The 22,722-nt window shown below is 45.0% G+C and overlaps 1 protein-coding gene across 2 annotated transcripts in view; it reads right to left on the reverse strand.

The window, feature by feature from the left end:
• Positions 1–22,722, reverse strand: part of ttc27 (tetratricopeptide repeat domain 27) — a 282,247-nt gene that overhangs the window by 20,455 nt on the left and 239,070 nt on the right. The window contains exon 17 of one of the 2 annotated variants that reach the window (XM_070889258.1): positions 3,669–3,866. In XM_070889258.1, coding sequence (XP_070745359.1) covers positions 3,669–3,866 — 198 coding nt within the window. Of the gene's footprint in view, positions 1–3,668; positions 3,867–14,924; positions 15,097–22,722 lie in introns of those variants that run through there. The other variant, XR_011595000.1, reaches the window with a different exon arrangement.

The raw sequence follows: 22,722 nt of genomic DNA on the forward strand, positions 1-22,722 counted from the left end.
CAAAAAACGGCAGAGTTCCGTGGCAGGAGCTTTCTGATCCTGTGGTATGAACATCCACAATTTATAAATTTAATGTGTTCTGGATGAGATATTTGAGCGAGAGCCATCAACCGTACTTCGCTTGAACCTACAGCAGAAATGATATTATCCGGCACTGTAAATCTAGGAAGTTTCTTAAAATGTCCAGAAATGAATTTGATCACCTGGGTGTTGATAAGGAGACCCCCTCGGTCCCCGCCCATCTCGGTGGTATCACTCCAACCTCAGAGTCAGAGGGTCACAGTCACTCCAGGACTTGAGCGCACAAGCTAGGCTGACACTTCAGTTCCGTACTGAGGGAGTGCTGCATTGTCAGGTGGGCGTAAAAAAAAATCCCGTGGCACCTTTTGAAGAAGAGCGGGGATGTTCTCCCAGTAAACAAGCTAACATTTCATCATCATTATCATCATCATAGGCAGTCCCTCGAAATCGAGGAAGACTTGCTTCCATTCTAAAAGTAACTTCTTAGATGACTGTACAGTCCAATACGGGAATTACAGTCTCTGCCACAAGTGGGACAGATGCTCATTGAAGGAAAGGGTGGGTGGGGAGTCTGGTTTGCCGCACGCTCCTTCTGCTGCCTGCATGCTCTCGGCGACGAGACTCAAGGTGCTGAGCGCCCTCCCAGACGCTTTTCCTCCACTTGGGGCAGTCTCTGGCCAGGGACTCCCAGGTGTCGGTGGGGATGTTGCTAACATTTATCCCTCAATTAACAAGTCGCTGGAGATATATCACCAATGATGTCTTGGCAAGATCCTGCAAATCCCCTGGGATGACAGGCACACCAACATCAGTGTCCTCGACCAGGTTAACATCCCCAGTGTTGAAGCACTGACCACACTCGATCAGCTTCGCTGCGCAGGCCACATAGTACGCATGCCAGATACGAGACTCCCTAAGCAAATGCTTTATGCGGAGCTCCTTCATGGTAAACGAGCCAAAGGAGGACAGCGAAAACGTTATAAGGATACCCTCAAAGCCTCGCTGGTAAAGTGCAACATCACCACTGACAACTGGGGGACCCTGGCCGCAGACCGCCCGAGGTGGAGAAAGTCCATCCGGGAGGGCGTTGAGCTCTTCGAGTCTCGGCGCAAAGAGCATGGAGAGGCCAGGCGCAGGCAACGGAAGGAGAGCAGCGGCCATCCAGCCCTACCGACCCCTTCCCTCGACGAATGTCTGTCCCACCTGTAACAGGGTCTGTGGCTCTCATATCGGACTGTTCACCATCAAATAACTCACTTTGGGAGTGGAAGCAAGTCGATTCTGAGGGACTGCCTATGACGATGATGATGATGACAATCCAATACGGGAATTACAGTCTCTGCCGCAAGTGGGCCAGACAGTCGTTGAAGGAAAGGGTGGGTGGGGAGTCTGGTTTGCCGCAAGCTCCTTCTGCTGCCTGTGTTTGCTTTCTGCATGCTCTCGGCGACGAGACTCGAGGTGCTCAGCACCCTCCCGGGTGCTCTTCCTCCACTTAGGGCGGTCTCTGGCCAGGGACTCCCAGGTGTCGGTGGGGATGTTGCTAACATTTATCCCTCAAATAACATCACAAAAAACAGAGTATCTGTGTCAAAATTCTTTCTCCTCCTTCAGACCGTTTTATGGATTCAAAGATGTCCAGAGCTTCAGATGGAAGTTATCAGGTCCTGGATAGAGTAATTGGCTAGAAATAGGGCAGCACATTTCAGCATGCGATCCATGGCTCCTGCTGTGGAAGCGTACAAGGGATATGGTGAGAAAGCAGGAATGGGGTACTGAAGTTGCATGTTCAGCCATGAACTCATTGAATGGCGGTGCAGGCTAGAAGGGCCGAATGGCCTACTCCTGCACCTATTTTCTATGTTTCTATGTCTATGTTTCTAGCTCTTTAGCCACAATTCCCCAAAGCAGGTTACCAATATCTGGCATGCTGCTTAGGAAGTCCCGAATATGTGAGGAATACATTACCCAACGGGTGGCACAGAAACAGCTTTAGTTACAGCCATGGAGTGGGCCGTCTATTCTCAGAGGGATCAGGGTCAGTGAACAACAAATGGAAGTGGAGATGGACTAAAGGAAGGAGGGTTAAGAGGAAAATACTTTCAACCAAAAGGCTGGTGGAAAAACTTACTCAATGCATACTTTACCCAATGGATTGGGGGCGGAGCCAGGTCCCGGCGCTGAAAACAGTGCCGGGACCTCTGCACATGCGAGCTAGAGTGTGCACGCATATGCAGTAGCTCCTGGCAGGCCGTGTGGGAGGGGCCGAGGCACGCTGTCCCTAGCCCTGGCTGAATGGGCTCCCTCATCGGCAGCCCGCTGCGTTCCCTAAGGTAGGACTTCTATTTTTTATTTGTTATTTACTGATTGATTTTGGTGCTTTAAGTGCAGGGTTCCTTCTATTTTTTATTTGTTATTTATTGATTGCTTATTACTTTGGTCTTAGTGCTTTAGGGGCAGGGTTCCGTCTATTTTATTTGTTAATTAATTGCTTATTACTTTTTGTGCTTTGTTTGGTGTTTGGTGGTGCTTTAAATGTAGTTACTTGCCCGCCGATTCCTAAACTCTAGGTAAGGTTTTTCTGTGCGGACAGAAGTGGCAACATACGCTGGCCTAAGTTAGTTTGGAGCAAAGATTTGCTGGCCAAACGCCTAAAACAGGGGTAAGTGGCTGGGAACGCCCCCTTTTGAAAAAAAAATGGAACTAAAAAAAAACCTAACTAACTCATTTACACTGGCGCAAATTAAATGGCCAGAATTGCAACTAAAAAGATAGTCCAGAAAAGTCAAGCTGCTCCAAAAAAAAAGGAGCAACTCCTGGAGAACTTAGGCCCTATGTTCCTGCAATAATGCACTGAGACACAAACACTGTAAAATCGCACTTACAGCTTAGCTTTTGGGTTTATTCCCCTTGTAATAAATTGGTTTTTTAAAGGTTTAAAAATAAAATATGTGGCGTATGCATTTAAAGAGTTGTAGGTTGAAGGACTAGCTCCAAGGAATGCTGAGTATCTGTATACATACACACTCTCGTCACTAATTAAACACAGAGGACTTTGGAAAACTGTAAAGCTGTGGGTGATTTAGAGCAGGCTAAATCACAAGCAGGTGAGACGCCCCAACGGCGCAGCACATTGGTAAAGGTTGCAATTAGATTCTTCAGACCGTAAGCTCTCAATCTCAGTCAGGGAACATGCGTGTGTGGGGGGGGGGGGGGGAGGGGTCACCCGACACTAACTCTTTAGCACGTTGCTGTAGCTGGTTCAAGCATGGTACTGGCAGAGACCCGGCAGGTCGCTGTTTGCCTGATCCCCTTTCTTCTAGAGGTGCGGAGGGGAACTTGGGCAACGCGAGCTGAAAAATAGAAAAATACAATGGAAGCAGGATGCTTAGGCCCTGAAGGTGCCTTCTGTTGCCGAGGCCCCAAGCTCTGGAATTCCCTGCCTAAACCTCTCCGGCCTCTCTATACTCCTTCAAGGCGCTCCTTAAAACATAACTCTTTGACCAAGCACCTGCGCTAATTACTACTTATGCGGCTCGGTGTCAAATTCTTATCTCATAATGCTCCTGTGAAGCGCCTCGGGACGTATCAATACGTTAAAGGCGCTATATAAATACAAGTTGTTGTTGCGTAATGTTCACAGCACCGACCTTTTCATTGTCTTCTGTGTTCGCCGTCTGGCCGTCTCCGCAAAGCTTGGCATACAACTTCCAAACCTCGGCATCGCTGGTTACTTTAGAAGTCACTCGACCAAAGAGCTCCCGCAGTTTCCCCGTCAATACTGTGGCGGAGTCCCCTTTGCGATCGGCGATCCCTTCGTCCGCAGCTCGCACCAGGATTTTCAGGACCTGAAACGAACACGAAAAGTGACTGCGGTTTTATGCACAGCCATTCTTTTTGGTAAACTCGGCTCGGTTTGGTCACACTCTCTTGGCCTGTGTGCCAGAAGGGTGTGGGTTTGATCTCTTTTTTGCTATAGGTGAGTGTATAACCCACGGCGACACCCCGCTGCAGTACTAAATGATTGCTGCACTGGTGGAGATGCTGTTCTTCACACGGGCTTTTAAAACAGAGTGGATGTTAACGTTCTCAACATGCTACGATGTCCTGGCCTACGTTCCTCCCTCAAACCATTTTAACAGGAAAAAGATGAACAGATTTCTGCAGTGGTGGGAGCACGACATTTGGACATAGCATCCATGAGCCAATGAGGGGGAGAGGGAGAAACAATAATCACGTCAGCTATTCCCCTGCACTTCAACAGCATACATATGGTTTTTAAAATTTCACACCACATTTTCTCCTCTCCTCTCCTGAAGGCTTTGCCTCCTTGCTGGGGTACGGTCCCACAGCCATCCGTCACCCTCCAGTACCATACCCGAGTGGTCATTTTATCTACGTACAAAGACCATTTGGGGCGAGTGCTGGCAGATAATTCAATCTTGGGGAGCACTGCAGCCATGTCCAATGTTCACATGCGCACATTTCCAGCAGGGGCACCGGGGCCGGACAGGTGGAGAGCAGGGATCCTGGCCAACTTTCTCTTCCTTAGTCCAGGATGCTGAGGCCAACTGTGGCCTCCCCTGCCACCACCCTGAGTGAGATTGCCCATTTCTGGCTTCTCGCTCGTCCTCGGTTTTCATCGCTCCATCATTGGTGGCCGTGCTTTCAATTGCCCGGGCCCCAGGCACCGGAATTCCTTCTCTAAACCTCTCTACCTCTCAAGAGCAATCCTTCAGCGTTTTTCAGTGATTGTGCTTCTGAGACACCACCACCTTGTTGGGGAAGCTAGGGGTGGGAAATAAATCTGGTGCCGCCCATATCTACACAACAAGAAATTACTTAAATTGGCATCTTATAATTTTCAATAAAACTGCAAGCTGCAAAGAGAAAGTGGCCAGTGTTCCTGATCACTGTCCAGCGTGCTCTGTCGGAAGGTGCAATGCTTGTGGATAGGATGGGGCTGGGCAGCAATGCCCCCTACATCTTTAACGTCTGGCTGACACTCATTGTTCAGCTCCACGAAGGAAGAATGGCCATTTCAGCAACATACTGGAGGGCCACCACTGCTTATAGAACTCTATCCAAGCGTGAATTGCCCCCTTAAAGAGTGGGCAAACAAAGAAACAAATCTGTAGCAAGGGAAAATCTGTTGGCCTGGAACTGACTAAATATCAGAGTGCAGTACAGCAGAGAAAAATGTTACTGCTGCACGCAAGTGATTTAATAAGTCTCGAGTTGGAAACTGTTGATCTATACTTTTATCCAAACAAATAGAAATGAGTCTTTGCGTGTGGCTTTTACCGTCCCCCGATGAGCAATATACAGGCATTTTTGGAACAGCATGAACCAACGCTGGGGAAACCACAGGCAAATAGCAACTAATTAATTCTAACTGGTGATCCAGACATATTAACCTTATAATGAGTAACTCTGACTCCAAAACACAAAGCAGCTGGGACAGTCAGAGAACCAGCAAGGATTCCTGGCCATTTGTACCCAGGCTTGATCGTGGCCCGTGGAGCCTGTGCACTATTTATCAGCAACAGATACACAGGTAGACGTGCAACTGTTGTTAATAAGCGACTGCTTTAACCCTGGGTCACAGTCAATGTCTTATTCACTGTATAAGTAGCAGCCAATGCCTGAGAGGAAACATAAGTACTTAAAAATTATAAAATCTCACATTATTAAAACTTCATAATAAGCTCATGAGTTGGTCAGTGAGTAGCTGTGCCATGTGGTGTGAACCACATCACATCATTTATTCCTGGGATATCAAGAGAGTCACAAGTAGGTTGTCAAGGTCTTTCTCATGAGCGGAATAAAAGAGATACACTATTATTCCCTGCTGTGGGTCCTCATTATGCAATGAATGTAAAAAGATTGGTAATAAATAAAATCATTTGTTTAACTTTTACAGGCATCGGAAGTTATTAAGGTCTCGTTAGGTCACGGGATTGGACTCTCAGGTGGCTGCCATGTTGAGAATCCCTTGAGCAGGGGTAACAAATAAAAGTGATTAATGACCAATTTAGTATGACCTCCGACTCTGACCAGCTCGCATTGCATTTCTGAGTGCGGGTTATTTATGTAGATTAGAAACAGAAGTTGCCCCAGGACCGATCGCTGGGGCGCCCCACTCAAATCATCTCTCTTTCAGCCACTTCTTTATCCACCCCCAAGTTTTACCTACAATATAACTCCTTAAGCTTGTGCGGCAGCCTTATAAGTGGAAGGTTATTGAAGGTTTTCTGGCAGTTTAGGTAAACTACAATATAGGGTTCTCCAAAGACTACTTGTGATGACACTGCCTCACACAAATGTCAAGGGGGCTGAAGAGGCAGAATCTGCCCCATAGACAGCACGTTAACTGCTCTTTACTACATTATTTTCCGGCATGAGGTTGAAAAGGCCATCCGACAGCTGAAGAACAACAAGGCCTCAGGAACAGATGGAATCCCTGCCGAAGTACTAAAGCATGGCGGAGAAGTGCTCTTGGCATGACTCCATGACCTCATGTCTCTTATTTGGAAGGAGGAGAGCATGCCTGGGGATTTCAGAGATGCCATAATCGTGACCATCTTCAAGAAAGGTGACAAGTCCGATTGCAGTAATTGCAGGATAGACGCACCAACATTAGTGTTCCCTCTCAGGCCAACATCCCCAGCATCGAGACATTGACCACGCTCTATCAGCTCCGGTGGGCGGGCCACATTGTCAGCATGCCTGATACAAGACTCCCGAAACAAGCACTCTACTCTGAGCTCCGTCACAGCAAGAGAGTCCCAGGAGGGTAGAGAAAATGCTTCAGGGACGCCCTCAAAGCCTCCATGAAACAATTTAACATCCCCACCAACTCTTGGGAATCCCTGGCCCAAGACCACCAAAGGGGAGAAGAAGCATCCGAGAAGGCACCGAACACTTTGAGTTTCTCCGTCGGGAGCACAGTGGAAGCCAAGTACAAACAGTGGAAGGAGCGTACGACAAACCAAGCACCCCACTCAGCCGTCCCTTCAACCACCATCTGCCCCACCTGTGAAAGAGTCTGTTGATCCCGCATTGGTCTCTTCAGTCACCTTAGAACTCATTAGTGTGGAAGCAAGTCATCCTCAACGCCGGGTGACTGCATAAGAAGGTATTATTTCCATCTGTCATCCTCAAATTTATTTCCAACAATCAATTCCATTACTTTGCTGGTCATATATGCAAGATGTTACCTGGGTTTGTTTTGTAGCATTAGCTTGTTTCTAATTCAGTGGGACTTTCTTGTATTCACTAACTGCTTCATGATGACATTACATATGGATTCTGTAGATTTTGTCACGTTTCACTGTGTGTATTACCATCCATCCGTTGAAATTTGTTGGTTTTGAGCTTTTTTCAGCCTGTCTACGAGTTCCATGCAAGTGACGTCAAACCACAATGCTACTATTGACTTTCAGAAAGTAATCGTATTAGTTCAATCTCATTGGCACCTTTATTCATCATCATCATAGGCAGTCCCTCGAAATTGAGGAAGTCTTGCTTCCACTCCAAAAGTGAGTTCTCAGGCGACTGAACAGTCCAATACGGGAATTACAGTCTCTGTCGCAGGTGGGACAGTCATTGGAGGAAAGGGTGGGTGAGGAGTCTGGTTTTCCGCACGCTCCTTTCGCTGCCTGCGCTTGTTTTCTGCATGCTCTCGGCGACGAGACTCGAGCTGCTCAGCACCCTCCCAGATGCTCTTCCTCCACTTAGGGTGGACTTTGGCCAGGGACTCCCAGGTGTCGGTGATGATGTTGCACTTTATCAAGGAGGCTTTGAGGGTGTCCTTGAAATATTTCCTCTGTCCACCTGGGGTTCGCTTGCCGTGCAGGAGTTTCGAGTAGAGTGCTTGCTTTGGGAGTCTTGTGTCTGGCATGCGACCAATGTGGCCCGCCCAACGGAGCTGGTCGAGTGTGGTCAGTGCTTCGATGCTGGGGACGTTGGCCTGAGCGAGAACACTATACCACCTTGCTGTTGTAATACTAGAAGAATTTGTCACTGTTGCATTTGGCTTCTAGAATTATGCTAATTTTTAATTCCTTTTTGCTCTCTGACTGCTTTTTAAACAAAAAACATTTTTATGGTGTACTTTCTCAGAGGTTCCCTCATCTTTTTCCCTACATGCTTTTTTTCCTACCTATTTTACATTGTATTTATTTTATTAATCCAATTAGGGTTAGATTTCTTTAATCTGCAATTACTAGTCCTTACTCTCCATGGATGGTCGTACTTGCTCCTTTAATGATGCGTAAAGAAACAAGTTGCCTATGAAATTATGAACCGAAGTGCAATGCGCAGACTAGTTTTGTAATTCCCACTAATACAGTCAACATTACCCAAAATGTTGTTCTGTTAAATGAGTCTTTACTTTTTGATCGGGCAGGTGTCGACACACGTGGAAAGATTCATCTTATCAAAAGACTGAGAAATGCAAATGTATGTATGAGGTAAAATTGATTTTTGCAGATAGTTATAAAATATAATTCACAGCTGGTCTTCATGGTGGTCTAACAATTGTACTTTGTATTATCTTCTTGCTGTGCTGTATTTAACAAATAACAAAGACTGCCCTAGGTGGAGAAAGTGCATCTGGGAGGCCGTTGAGCTCTTCGAATCTCAACGCTACGAGCGTGAAAAGGTCAGGTGCAGGCAGCGGAAGGAGCGTGCGGCAAATCAGTCCCATCCCCCACCTTCCCCCGATGAATGTCTGTCATACCTTTGATAGGGTCTGTGGCTCTCGTGTTGGACTGTTCAGCCACCAAAGAACTCACTTTAGTAGTGGAAGCAAGTCTTCCTCGATTCTGAGGGACTGCCGATGATATAGAAACATAGAAAATAGGTGCAGGAGTAGGCCATTCGGCCCTTCGACCCTGAACCACCATTCAATAAGGTCATGGCTGATCATGCAATTTCAGTACCCCATTCCTGCTTTCTCTCCATATCCCTTGATCCCTTTAGCCATAAGGGCCACATCTAACTCCCTTTTGAATATATCGAACGAACTGGCCTCGACAACTTTCTGTGGTAGAGAATGCCACAGGTTCACAATTCTCTGAGTGAAAAAGTTTCTCCTCATCTCGGTCCTAAATGGCTTACCCCTTATCCTTAGACTGTGACCCCGGTTTCTGGACTTCCCCAACAACGGGAACATTCTTCCTGCATCTAACCTGTCCAATCCCGTCAGAATTTTATATGTTTCTATGAGATCCCCTCTCATTCTTCTAAATTCCAGTTAATATAAGCCAAGTCGATCCAGTTTTTCCTCATATGTCAGTCCTGCCATCCCGGGAATCAATCTGGTGAACCTTCGCTGTACTCTCTCAGTAGCAAGAATGTCCTTCCTCAGATTAGGGGACCAAAACTGTACACAATATTCAAGATGTGGCCTCACCAAGGCCCTGTACAACTGCAGTAAGACCTCCCTGCTCCTATACTCAAATCCTCTCACTATGAAGGCCAACATGCCATTTGCCTTCTTCACCACCTGCTGTACCTGCATGCCAATTTTCAATGACTGATGTACCATGACACTCCGGTCTCGTTGTACCACCCCTTTGCCTAATCTATCACCATTCAGATAATATTCTGTTTCTCTGTTTTTGCCACATAGTGGATAACCTCATATTTTATCTACATTATACTGCATCTGCCATGCATTTGCCCACTCACCCAACCTGTCCAAGTTACCCTGCAGCCTCTCAGCATCCTCCTCACAGCTCACACTGCCACTCAGTTTAGTGTCATCTGCAAACTTGGAAATATTACATTCAATTCCTTCATCCAAATCATTAATGTATATTGTAAATAGCTGAGGTCCCAGCACTGAACCTTGAGGTATCCCACTATTCACTGCCTGCCATTCTGAAAAGATCCCATTTATTCCTACTCTTTGCTTCCTGTCTGCCAACCAGTTCTCTATCCATATCAATACATTACCCCCAATACCATGTGCTTTAATTTTGGACACTAATCTCTTGTGTGGGACCTTGTCAAAAGCCTTTTGAAAGTCCAAATACACCACATCCACTGGTTCTCCCATGTCCACTCTACTAGTTACATTCTCAAAAAATTCTCTAAGATTTGTCAAGCATGATTTCCCTTTCATAAATCCATGCTGACTTGGACTGATCCTGTCACTGCTTTCCAAATGCGCTGCTATTGCGTCTTTAATAATTGATTCCAACATTTTCCCCATTACTGATGTCAGGCTAACCAGTCTATAATTCCCTGTTTTCTCTCTCCCTCCTTTTTTAAAAAGTGGGGTTACATTAGCTACCCTCCAATCCATAGGAACTGATCCAGAGACTATAGAATGTTGGAAAATAACCACCAATGCATCCACTATTTCTAGGGCCATTCCCTTAAGTACTGTGGGATGCAGACTATCAGGCCCTGGGGATTTATCAGCCTTCAATCCCATCAATTTCCCTAACACAATTTCCTGACTAATAAGGATTTCCTTCAGTTCCTCCTTCTCGCTGGACCCTCGGTCCCCTAGTATTTCTCAGTTGTTTGTGTCTTCCTCAGTGAAGACAGAACCACAAAGTATTTGTTAAATTGGTTTGCCATTTCTTTGTTCCCCATTATAAATTCACCTGATTCTGACATTTGTCTTCACTAATCGTTTTCTCTTCATGTACCTATAGAAACTTTTGCAGTCAGTTTTTATGTTCCCTGCAAGCTTACTCTCGTACTCTATTTTTCCCCTCCTAATTAAACCCTTTGTCCTTCTCTGTTGAATTCTAAATTTCTCTCAGTCCTCAGGTTTGTTGCTGGCCAATTTATATGCCTCTTCCTTGGATTTAACACTATCCCTAATTTTCCTCGTTAGCAACGGTTGAGCCACCTTCCCAGTTTTATTTTTACGCCAGACAGGGATGTAAAATTGTTGAAGTTCATCCATGTGATCTTTAAATGTCTGCCTTTGCCTATCCACCGTCAACCTTTTAATTATCATTCGCCAGTCTATTCTAGCCAATTCGCGTCTCATATCATCGAAGTTACCTTTCTTTAAGTTTAGGACCCTAGTCTCTGAATCAACTGTGTCACTCTCCATCTTAACGAAGAATTCTACCATATTATGGTCACTCTTCGCCAAGGGGCCTCGCACAACAAGCTTGCCAATTAATCCTCGCTCATTACACAAGACCCAGTCTAGGATGGCCTGCTCTCTAGTTGGTTCCTTGACACATTGGTCTAGAAAACCATCCCTTATACACTCCAGGAAATCCTCCTCCACCGTATTGCTACCAGTTTGGTTAGCCCAATCTATATGTAGATTAAAGTCACCCATGATAACTGCTGTACCTTTATCGCACGCATCCCTAATTTCCTGTTTGATGCCATCCCCAACCTCACTACTACTGTTTGGTGGTCTGTATACAACTCCCACTAGCATTTTCTGCCCTTTGGTGTTCCGCAGCTCCACCCATACAGATTCCACATCATCCAAGCTAATGTTTAACAAATATAAGAACTATAATAATTATTATTACAGCTACACCTGCAATGGATGCAATTCTGCCTGAAATGCTGCCCAACGTAACCCAACACTCAGTCCTGACGTCTGCATCAGTACTGAAGCCTATAGATCTAACTTAAACACAGAAACTAAAGAGCTGGGAAAACTACGCATCAAGAATAAAGACAGTTTTTTTTGTAGCCTTGCCACTGTTTACAGAATTGACTTGAAAAAGCCTTCTGCTTCGAATCTCAAAAACACAGATGTTTGTTAAACACCCAATCTCTGTATTTTCAATAACTCGCCACAGAATCTCTGTTCCGAAACAATTCATATGCCAAGTGTGCTGAGCCCCATTGTATGTACCTCTTTACATCATTGAGTTCCTATCCCCAAGTCCTGGCTCTTTAACACTGTTCTCAAGTGTTTCTCTTTATAAATTAATTCCTTCCCCATCTTTCCTTTCATTCCTTTCTTGAGGCTTCTGAGAGTTTTCCTTGACACGCTCTCTTTGTGCAACTTTGAGTTCGCCAATAAAATCACTTTTATTGAGTCGGGGCAATCGCAACCCTTTTTGTGAAAGTCGGCATTCAAACTTTGCCAATCACATTCAAAAGGGCCATAAATGGTAATGTTAAACTGGTGTAGTAGCAGGTGTTTGTCTGAGGCATATCGTTAGAGTATCGTGTAGGGGGCTATACTTGGGGTTCCGGGTTTTTGGACTAAAACTCCACAAGCGAAAAATACTGAAGTTGGTGTTTATATTAAAATAAAGACTTGCATTTACAGTGCCTTCCACGACCACTAGATATCACAAAGCGTTTTACAGTCAATGAAGTACTTTTGAAGTGCAGTCACTGCTGTAATGTAGGAAACGCAGCTGCCAGTTTTGCGCACTGCAAGCTCCCACAAACAGCAATGTTAATAATGACCAGACAATCTGGGTTTTTTTTGGTGATGTTGGTTGAGGGCTAAATATTGGGCAGGACACTAGGGAGAACACCACTGCTCTTCAAAACAGTGCCATGGGATCTTTTACGTCCACCTGCCAGAGCAGACGGGGTCTCGGGTTAACATCTAAACCCAAGGACGGCATCTCTGACAGTGCAGCACTCCCTCAGCTAACCTTTGGTGCTCAAGCTCTGGAGTGGGACTTGAACCCTTAACCTTCTGACTCAAAGGTGAGACAACTACCCACTGAGCCACGGCTAACACCTCAATACTGAAAACATTAATAAACAAGTGTTATGCAGATCTCCATAAACTCACCCATCTCATTGAAAAAATGCTACTCGCACAATCCTATCAAGAAACTTCTGACCAAGAGACTTACCATGTTCAGTTTGGACTTGTTCTTCAATGCTTTTCTCGTGTTCCTGGCTAGGTGACAGATTCATAAGCATACAGAGTCTCTTATCAACCAAAACCTATGTCTTTATTCTCTGCCAGGTATGGGTTAATGCAGCTCAGGTCTAAAAATTAACTCTGCAAGGAATTCACACCAGCTCTGAGCTGTTTGGGCATACTGGAAATGAATGGAGGGCCTCCAGCTATGCCCCCTTGCGATGAGGGGCAAGGGCTGAAGACTCATCTGCTCCCCCTACACTGAAAGGAATTTCTAGGTTTCTTGCAGAAGGTGAAATCCTGGAAGAATCAAGATCCGAGCCCAAACTCTGGCCCTCCTGACACATCCGCTCTTCCTTCCTCTCTGGTCTTTAGAATCTCGCAACCAAGAGAATCTATGGTAAGTGTATAATAATCATAACTTTTATTTATATAGCGCCTTTAATGTAGTAAAACGTCCCAAGGTGCTTCACAACAGTGTTGCAGACAAACAGATAAATTTGACACCGAGCCACGGAAGAAATTAAGACAGAGGATCAAAAGCTTGTTTAAAGAGGGAGGTTTTCACGAGCATCTTAAAAGGAGGAGAGAAAGGTAGAGAGGTGGAGAGGTTTAGGGAGGGAGTTCCAGAGCTTGGGGCCCAGGCAGCTGAAGGCATGGCCACCGATGTTTTGAGCAGTTATAATGAGGGATGTTCAAGGAGGTCAGAATTTGAGGAGCGGAGACATCTTGTATGCGGAAATGATTGCTCACGGTGCCCCGATAGCACTAGCTGGACGACAGTGGAGAGGCGTTGGAGGAGGATGGTGTGGTCAACTGTGTCAAAGGCTGCAGACAGGTCGATGAGGACGAGGAGGGATAGTTTACCACAGTCAGTCACATAAGATGTCATCTGCGACTTTGGTAAGAGCCGTTTCGGTACTGTGGCAAGGGCAGAAACCTGATTGGAGACTTCTCAGTATTGCTCACATTGTTTCAATTCGACTAATTCTCGACACCTGATAGAGGAAATTACATTTTTGAGAAGACTAACACCAGGAGGAATGAATATACAATGGGCTTTGTTTAAAGCAATAGATTAAAACATCATCATAGGCAGTCCCTCAGAATCGAGGAAGACTTGCTTCCACTCTTAAAATGAGTCCTTAGGTGGCTGAACAGTCCAACACGAGAACCACAGACCCCGTCACAACAATGACAGCCTATTTACGACCGATGTTCCCATTGAATAAGACTTGTTAAGATTTGGATGTCATTTGATAATTTTTCTCCTGACCAACGGAAAATCCAGCTCCTACATTTCCTATAAACTGAGGCGGGGTCAAAATAACCTGCAGTCGCAAACCGTGGATGAAAAATAGGCCCATTTATTGTCTCTGGATTACACGTCACATCACATGATGGCTAGGAACAGCTTGCTCAAAGAGTGGTGTGGGGTGTTCAGATTCTCAACCTTCTGTGGAGGGCGGCTTATCAAGAGGAAGTACAAGAGATTTGGCAAAGAAAAGTGGCTTCCACCAGCACGAGCAGACAATCTTCTCCTGCACCCTGCTTTACAAACAGGATCAGCCTAAACACCAGGCACTATTACTCACCTAAACACAACTTCCCCAGCGGGGAAATTGTCAGTGAAAAAAAAATATTGGTTGGAAAAGATTTTAGAACAAGTGAGCACGTGCAAATAATAGTTGATTCTTACTGCACTTATTTTGAAAAAGATAGTCTTGAAATGGAAAAAGTATTTTTTTCCCCCTGGTTAAATAAGTAATGGTTAATAACTGCCTTCCTGTCTCATGATAGCGGGCGAGTGGTGTGCAGATGTTACTTAACAAAACATATTGTTATACCTCATGCACAATGTCCTTTTGTCATTGCATTAAGTTACTTAGCTGCTCACTTAATTACTCTCATTAATCTTCACAATTATTCATGCTGCAGCTAGTTTTGGCCAATTACCCAGGTTTCTTGATTATACGCTAATAGATTTGTCATTAAATGTGTTGATGGATCCTTATTCTTTGTATAAAACCGCATTTCATTACCGTTCAGTTTGCATAGCCAACTCACTTTTCAGAACTAAACTATTCAGATGAACAGAAACATCACTGGGATTTTGTCTATTCCTTTTTGATGTTTTTAAATATTTGCTGTTGACGCATGGCGCTCACATGGAAAACAGCCACATGGGTGAGATACCAAAGAGTGTCCAGAGCTTGTGGAGTCCTTATTCCAGCTAGGATCAATACCTGCAGGAGAAGAGAAGAGGAGAGTACTGGCAAAAAGCTCACATTCCCAAGCTGCTTCATTTTGTGACTCCAAAATACTCAGTGGGTAGCACTCTCGCCTCTGAGACAGAAGGTTGTGGGTTCAAGTCTCACTTGAGCTTAAAAAAATCTGGGCTGACACTCCAGTGCAGTGCTGAGGGAGTAGTGCACTGTCGGAGGTGCCATCTTTCAGATGAGACGTTAAGAGAGCAGACGGTGACTTGGTTTAAGTGGATGTAAAAGATCCCATGGCACTACTTCGAAGAGGAGCAGGAGAGTTATTCCTGGTGTTTGGCCAATATTTATCCCTCCATCAACATAACAAAAACAGATTACCTGGTCATTATCACATTGCTATTTGTGGGAGCTTGCTTGCGTTCAAATTGGTTGCCGCGTTTCCTACATTACAACAGTGACTACACTCCAAAAGTACTTCATTGGCTGTAAAGCACTTTGAGACGTCTGGTGGTCGTGAAAGGCGCTATCTAAATCCAAGTCTTTCCTTTTACTGCACTAAGGGCAAGACTCTTGGTAAAAGTGCAGGAAGTGGTGAGAGGAATGGTGAAAACTCAATCACCGAGATACTATACTTGCACTACTCAAATCAAAATGGCAGGCGTGGCAGAGTAACTTCTATCAGCTCATGCACTTTCTACAATAAAATGTGCTACAAGAGCAGAAAGGACTTTTTTTTCATCTTTTCGTAACAATTTCTTTCCAAGCATCATATTTTAATTAAAATATATTCAGAATATTAGTCCTTGTAATGAAAAGGGTCTATAAACATGCTAGAATTTCTGACCAAAAAAATGCAACCACTGCTCCCAGTGCCCTGGAACATCAGATCTGGAGAGCACAGTATGGCGTCTCTTTGAGCAACAGACTGAGCAAAGCTGCCCACTCCCAGTTAAAAGCCAAGCCCTTCAAAAGAATTCCAACAGAGGGATATAATTGGGATTTCCTCTATTTCTCTTTGATGTTTGTGAACGTTTGGTAGAATTGAGTCCAGCAATGCGAAGGAGGTGGATCAACACACAATGTTGTTCAAACTCACCACTAAAATGGGAGAAAACTTTGCTGATATTAGGTTATAACTGTAATGGTTTTGATCGGCTGGTAATTGGACGATGGAGTATTTCCCCCTTATTGGCCCTGGCCTATTTCTGTTTGTTGACCTCTCCCAGGAGGCTGCGGGGTGAGACAGCAAGTGTCTCGTCATGGTGCTCCAGCCACCATAGTGTGGGGCAGGCTTGATGGACTATTCCTGCTCATCAATTTCATATGAGATGCTGCTTAAAGTAGCTGTCTGAGACAGGTGACCACCGATTTTACTGAACCTCAGATTAGTCTTCTGTCCTAAACTGCACACATAAACAGCAATCCATCAGCGTACCATTCAATACTAAAACACAGGTCCACATCTACGATACCCTAAACAGCGAGCTCCTGATGGTCAGACCATCAGCAAAAAGATAGCCAGGTGCTTCCGTTGTAGGAAAGGGAGGCTGAGCCCCACCTCATACTGCCTGGGTTAAGAGCATCATTGTCAGGAGGTCATTTCCTGCAGGCCTACACCCTCAACTGGGGAGTGATGTATGGCATGTCTGCGGTACAGGAAAGCATCCAAAACTTGGGACAAGTTTATTTAAAATGGAAGAACACTTGGTAAAAATAACACTTGGCAAAAATAACACTTGGCAGGGCCACTTCCTTCATATTATTTATTGTAAGCCGTGGCTCAGTGGATAGCACTCTCAGAAGGTTGTGGGTTCAAGTCCCACTCCAGAGACGAGCACAAGATCTAGGCTGATACTCCAGTGCAGTGCTGAGGGAGTGCTGCACTGTTGGAGGTGCCATCTTTCGGAAACCGAGGCCCTGTCTGCTCTCTCAGGTGAATGTAAAAGATCCCATAGTACTATTTCGAAGAGGAGTATAGGGATTATCCCCGGTGTCCTGGCCAATATTTATTCCTCAAACATCACAAACACAGATTATCTGGACATTATCACATTTCTGTTTGTGGGAGCTTGTTGTGTGCAAATTGGCTGCCGTGTTTCCCACATTACAAAATCTTCGGCAATGGGTTGGTAAGGCCTTTCCGACTCGAGGCAGGCGGATGGTCCAACCCATCTGATATTACCCCCGGGCCGGGGGCCGCAGAAATGGGTTCCCTAGCAAGGCTGCCAGTGGCTGGGTGTCGCGTCAGCTCTTAAAGGGGAGGGCGCACCGCTGCAGCCGTCAATTTATTTTAATTGTCGGCTAACTTTAAAGGCGACCCGACAATGGCAGCCGCTGGCCCGGCCGAAGCCCTCCCTGGTGACCCAGTGGGCGCCACTCAAGTGGTTGCAGAGCTTCCAGCGGCCTTCCCCTTTAACTGAAGGAGAGGGACGTTGTTACGCGTTGCGCTGACGTGCTCAGCGCGGCACTGATGATACCGCCTCGACGCACTGACATCCTCAGCCGCCCCAAACACAGTCGCAACAATTTAAAAAAGTTAAAGAGGTCATTTCCCTCTATTCTCCGCCCCACGGATTCGGGTGGAGACTATTCATTTAATTTGAATTATAAGAACATAAGATTAGGAACAGGAGTAGGCCATAAGGCCCCTCGAGCCTGCTCCGCCATTCAATAAGATCATGGCTGATCTGATCATGGACTCAGCTCCACCTCCCTGCCCGCTCCCCAAAACCCCTTATTCCCTTATCGTTTAAGAAACTGTCTATTTCTGTCTTAAATTTATTCAATGTCCCAGCTTCCACAGCTCTCTGAGGCAGCAAATTCCACAGATTCACAACCCTATGAGAGAAGAAATTTCTTCTCATCTCTGTTTTAAATGTGCAGTCCCTTATTCTAAGATCATGCCCTCTAGTTCTAGTCTCCCCCATCAGTGGAAACATCCTCTCTGCATCCACCTTGTCAAGCCTCCTCATAATCTTATACCTTTCGATAAGATCACCTCTCATTCTTCTGAATTCCAATGAGTAGAGGCCCAACCTACTCAACCTTTCCTCATAAGTCAACCCCCTCATCTCCGGAATCAACCTAGTGAACCTTCTCTGAACTGCCTCCATAGCAAGTATATCCTTTCGTAAATATGGAAACCAAAACTGCATGCAGTATTCCAGGTATGGCCTATACCTTATATAGCTGTAGCAAGACTTCCCTGTTTTTATACTACATCCCCTTTGCAGCAAAGGCCAAGATACCATTGGCCTTCCTGATCACTTGCTGTACCTGCACACTATCCTTTTGTGTTTCATGCACAAGTACCCCTGTGCCCAGTGTACTGCGGCACTTTGCAATCTGTCTCCATTTAAATAATAACTTGCTCTTGATTTTTTTCTGCCAAAGTGCATGACCTCACACTTTCCAACATTATACTCCATCTGCCAAATTTTTACCCACTCACTTAGCCTATGTCTTTTTGCAGATTTTTTGTGTTCTCCTCACACATTGCTTTTCCTCCCAGCTTTGTATCATCAGCAAACTTAGCTACGTTACACTCAGTCCCTTCTTCCAAGTCGTTAATATAGATTGTAAATAGTTGGGGTCCCAGCACTGATCCCTGTGGCACCCCACTAGTTACTGTTTGCCAACCAGAGAATGAACCATTTATCCCGACTCTCTGTTTTCTGTTAGTTCGCCAATCCTCTATCCATGCTAATATATTACCCCCAACCCCGTGAACTTTTATCTTGTGCAGTAACCTTTTATGTGGCACCTTGTCAAATGCCTTCTGGAAGTCCAAATACACCACATCCACTGGTTCCCCTTTATCCACCCTGTTCGTTACATCCTCAAAGAACTCCGGCAAATTTGTCAAACATGATGACTTCCTCTTCATAAATCCATGCTGACTCTACCTGACCATATTTTTCTTTTCCAAATGTCCTGCTACTGCTTCTTTAATAATGGACTCCAACATTTTCCCAACCACAGATGTTAGACTAACTGGTCTATAGTCTCCTGCTTTTTGTCTGCCTCCTTTTTTAAATAGGGGCATTACATTTGCAGTTTTCCAATCTGCTGGGACCTCCCCAGAATCCAGGGAATTTTGGTAAATTACAACCAATGCACCCACAATCCCTGACACTACTTCTCTTAAGACCTTCGGATGAAAGCCATCAGATCCAAGGGATTTATCTGCCTTTAGTCCCATTATCTTACTGAGTACCACCTCATAAGAACATAAAAAATAGGAACAGGAGTCGGCCATACAGCCCCTCGAGCCTGCTCCGCCATTCAATAAGATCATGGCTGATCTGATCATGGACTCAGCTCCACTTCCCCGCCCGCTCCCCATAACCCCTTATCCCCTTATCGTTTAAGAAACTGTCTATTTCTGTCTTAAATTTATTCAATGTCCCAGCTTCCACAGCAATCTGAGGCAGCGAATTCCTCCTTAGTGATTGTGTTAAGTTTCTCCCCTCCTATAGCCCCTTGACTATCCACTGTCGGAATATTGTTAGTGTTCTCTACCGTAAAGACTGATACTAAATATTTGTTCAGAGTTTCTGCCATCTCCATGTTCCCCATTACTAATTCTCCGGTCTTGTCTTCCAAGGGACCAACATTTACTTTGGCCATTCTTTTCCTTTTTATATACCTATAGAAACTCTTGCTATCTGTTTTTATATTTTGTGCTAGTTTACTTTCATAGTCTATCTTCCCTTTCTTAATCATTTTTTTAGTCGTTCTTTGCTGGCTTTTAAAAGCTTCCCAGTCTTTTGTCCTCCCACTAGTTTTGGCCACTTTGTATGCCCTTGTTTTTAATTGGATACCGTCCTTAATTTCATTAGTTAGCCATGGATGGCTATCTTTTCTCTTACACCCTTTCCTCCTCACTGGAATATATTTTTCTTGAAAGTTGTGAAATATCTCCTTAAATGTACACCACTGTTCATCAACCGTCCTACACTTGAATCTATTTTCCCAGTCCACTTTACCTAACTCTACCCTCATACCTTCATAGTCTCCTTGATTTAAGCTTAGTATGCTGGTTAGAGATCCAACTTTCTCACCCTCCATCTGAATTTGAAATTCACTCATGCCATGATCACTCATTCGAGGGGATCCTTTACTAGGAGATTGTTTATCAATCCTGTCTCATTACACAGGACTAGATCTAAGATAGCCTGCTCCCTGGTTGGTTCTGTTACATACTGCTCAAGGAACCCATCCCTTATGCACTCTATGAACTCCTCCTCAAGGTTACCCTGACCAATTTGATTTGTCGAATCAATATGGAGTTTTAAATTATCCATGATTATTGCTGTTCCCTTTTTACAAGCCCCCACTATTTCCTGGTTTATGCTCCGACCAACAGAGTTGCTACTGTTGGGGGCCTATAGACTATGCCCACCAGTGACTATTTCCCCTTATTGTTCCTTATCTCCACCCAAACTGTTTCAACACCCTGTTTGGGGCGGAGGGCAATTTCTAGCCCATTGAGCACTTCCTCCACCCACAATATTTACACTGTTACCAGGGTAAAACCCAGGGCAGACAGAGTTAAATTCCTCTGCGTCAATGGTTTTCAAACGTTTCGGTGTGGGAAGCCCGCTGCAGATAATGACACACTCCTGATTTTGGTTGAGGGATGAATGTTGCCCAGGACACGCTCAGCTCCTCTTTAAATATGCCTTGGGATCTTCTACGTTCCGCTGAACAGGAGCTTAATGACTCATGCAATCCCTTAGTGGTGCCAGTACTGGATTAAGCATTGAACGGGTCGGGAGAGATTTGAACGTGACACTCAGGAGGTGAGAGTGCTACCGCTGAGCTAAGCTGGCACTGTACCGACATAACCCAGGAACCTAACTTCTGTAAAATGGTGACAGCTACTCAAAGGAAAACATTTCATTACAGAAAATGGACGACAGTCCCCACCGCTTATAGCAGGCGCGTTCATGCGAACACGATTTGCCTGCTAAACATGATGGCCGGACTTTACGACTGCCTACTAGAAATGCTCTAAAATGGCCCAGTATAGTGAGTAAGGTCGATCAGAGAGAGATCAGAGCTCCCTCGTATAGATCTAATAGGATTATTGGGAGGAAAAACAATAAATTAGCAATACCATTATTTAAAAGCATGAACTACTTCTCACTTATGTGTAGGTAAAATGCAAACATATACAAGTAAAACTTTGGAACTGAAGGACGTTTAAAGTCTCGAGCGATGTTACATCAACGGCCAGAGCTTTCCACTTTGACTCGAAAGCCGCTGTTAAGTGCTTGTTAGCACATAACGTCGATAAAGGAACAGCACGTTCCGTCCGGGCTGACCTAGCCTTGTGCTACTTATGCAGAAAAGACTACAGGATGGGGATGGTCATTTTATTTTAACGTTCAGTGCACCCTAACGAGGCGTAAATTAGTGCGTATAAGCACAACTCTTTCTGCCCGAAATAAATGGAGCGCTGACTACGCTACAACTGGCAACTTTGAGATTGACGTTAATGCAAATTGGGATAATGGCGATCACTTTTTGACCGATATAAGCGACTGCCCATTTTAAGTGGTGGGGAGTGTATTAACAGGTACAGGTACAGTAATAATGCACTAGTCAACAAATATGGAAACTGATGACTGATGTTAATCTGCTGACATGGGGACTGCAATTTTGAAACCTGTGCTCTACATTGCCAAAACCCAAGCTTCAGAAAAGCATGCCCAACTGCAACAATGTGACATTTCCATTTCCCACACCGGCCGTCCTTACAGTTTCTAAGTAGAATTGCCAATTTAATGTCAATTAGTGCCTAATTAGAAGCAATTTTGTGCTGTTAACTGGTGCCCATTAGGAACTAGATTGAGACTGCCTAAACTAATTTCCCCAAGGACATTTATAGCCAGTAAAGAAAGGAAACTTTAATCCACCAGTCTGGGCTGCACTCCAGGCCCCTGGTTCCCGAGCTGAGCGGACAGCATGCTACCACACTGCACCATATAGAATTCCTTTTGATTTAATCCACTTTGCTGGCAGAAGCTATTAAAACATGCTGACAAGATAATGGCAAGTTTATTAACTTCTCACAAACACAGCTCACAAATTAGTCACGAAAAAAATCCCCACAAAATTTTAAATAAAAAGCCTCAAAGCTTTTTACTGCCTTTTAACTAAATGAATCACAGTTTAGGCATTGTCTGTGATCAGGCAAAACTTTTACAAACTTGTGTTTGAGCTAATAGGGCAAATAGTCGAACTGCTGCTGCCACACACGATCACTGTGCTTTTGAGCTTCTTAGCGATCGCAAGCAAACATTCAACAAACGAGGACCAAAGTATTTGAACAAATGACATGGAAGAATAATATAAGTATTATCTTGAGCTGAAGCATGGTTTCGGAGCACTTTCCCCCTTTTAGGTCCCTCTCAGAGCCGTACATTCTTCTCCAAAACTGGCAGGCCAATGGCACTTGGGAGCCAACTGGCAGAAGACTGGCGTGCGTTGATTATTAATTCCTCTCACTCCCTGGCAGGAAGTATCTTGCTTTTATTTCACCCCTCTCCCCCCCCGCCCCCCCCCCCCCCACCCCTGCGCCCCCCCAACAGCCTGGCTTTTAAAATACGGCATTTCATCATTTGGGAAACCGCAGGCGGAAAT

The sequence above is a fragment of the Pristiophorus japonicus genome, chromosome 9 (genome assembly GCF_044704955.1).
Source record: "Pristiophorus japonicus isolate sPriJap1 chromosome 9, sPriJap1.hap1, whole genome shotgun sequence".
Classification (NCBI taxonomy): domain Eukaryota; kingdom Metazoa; phylum Chordata; class Chondrichthyes; family Pristiophoridae; genus Pristiophorus; species Pristiophorus japonicus.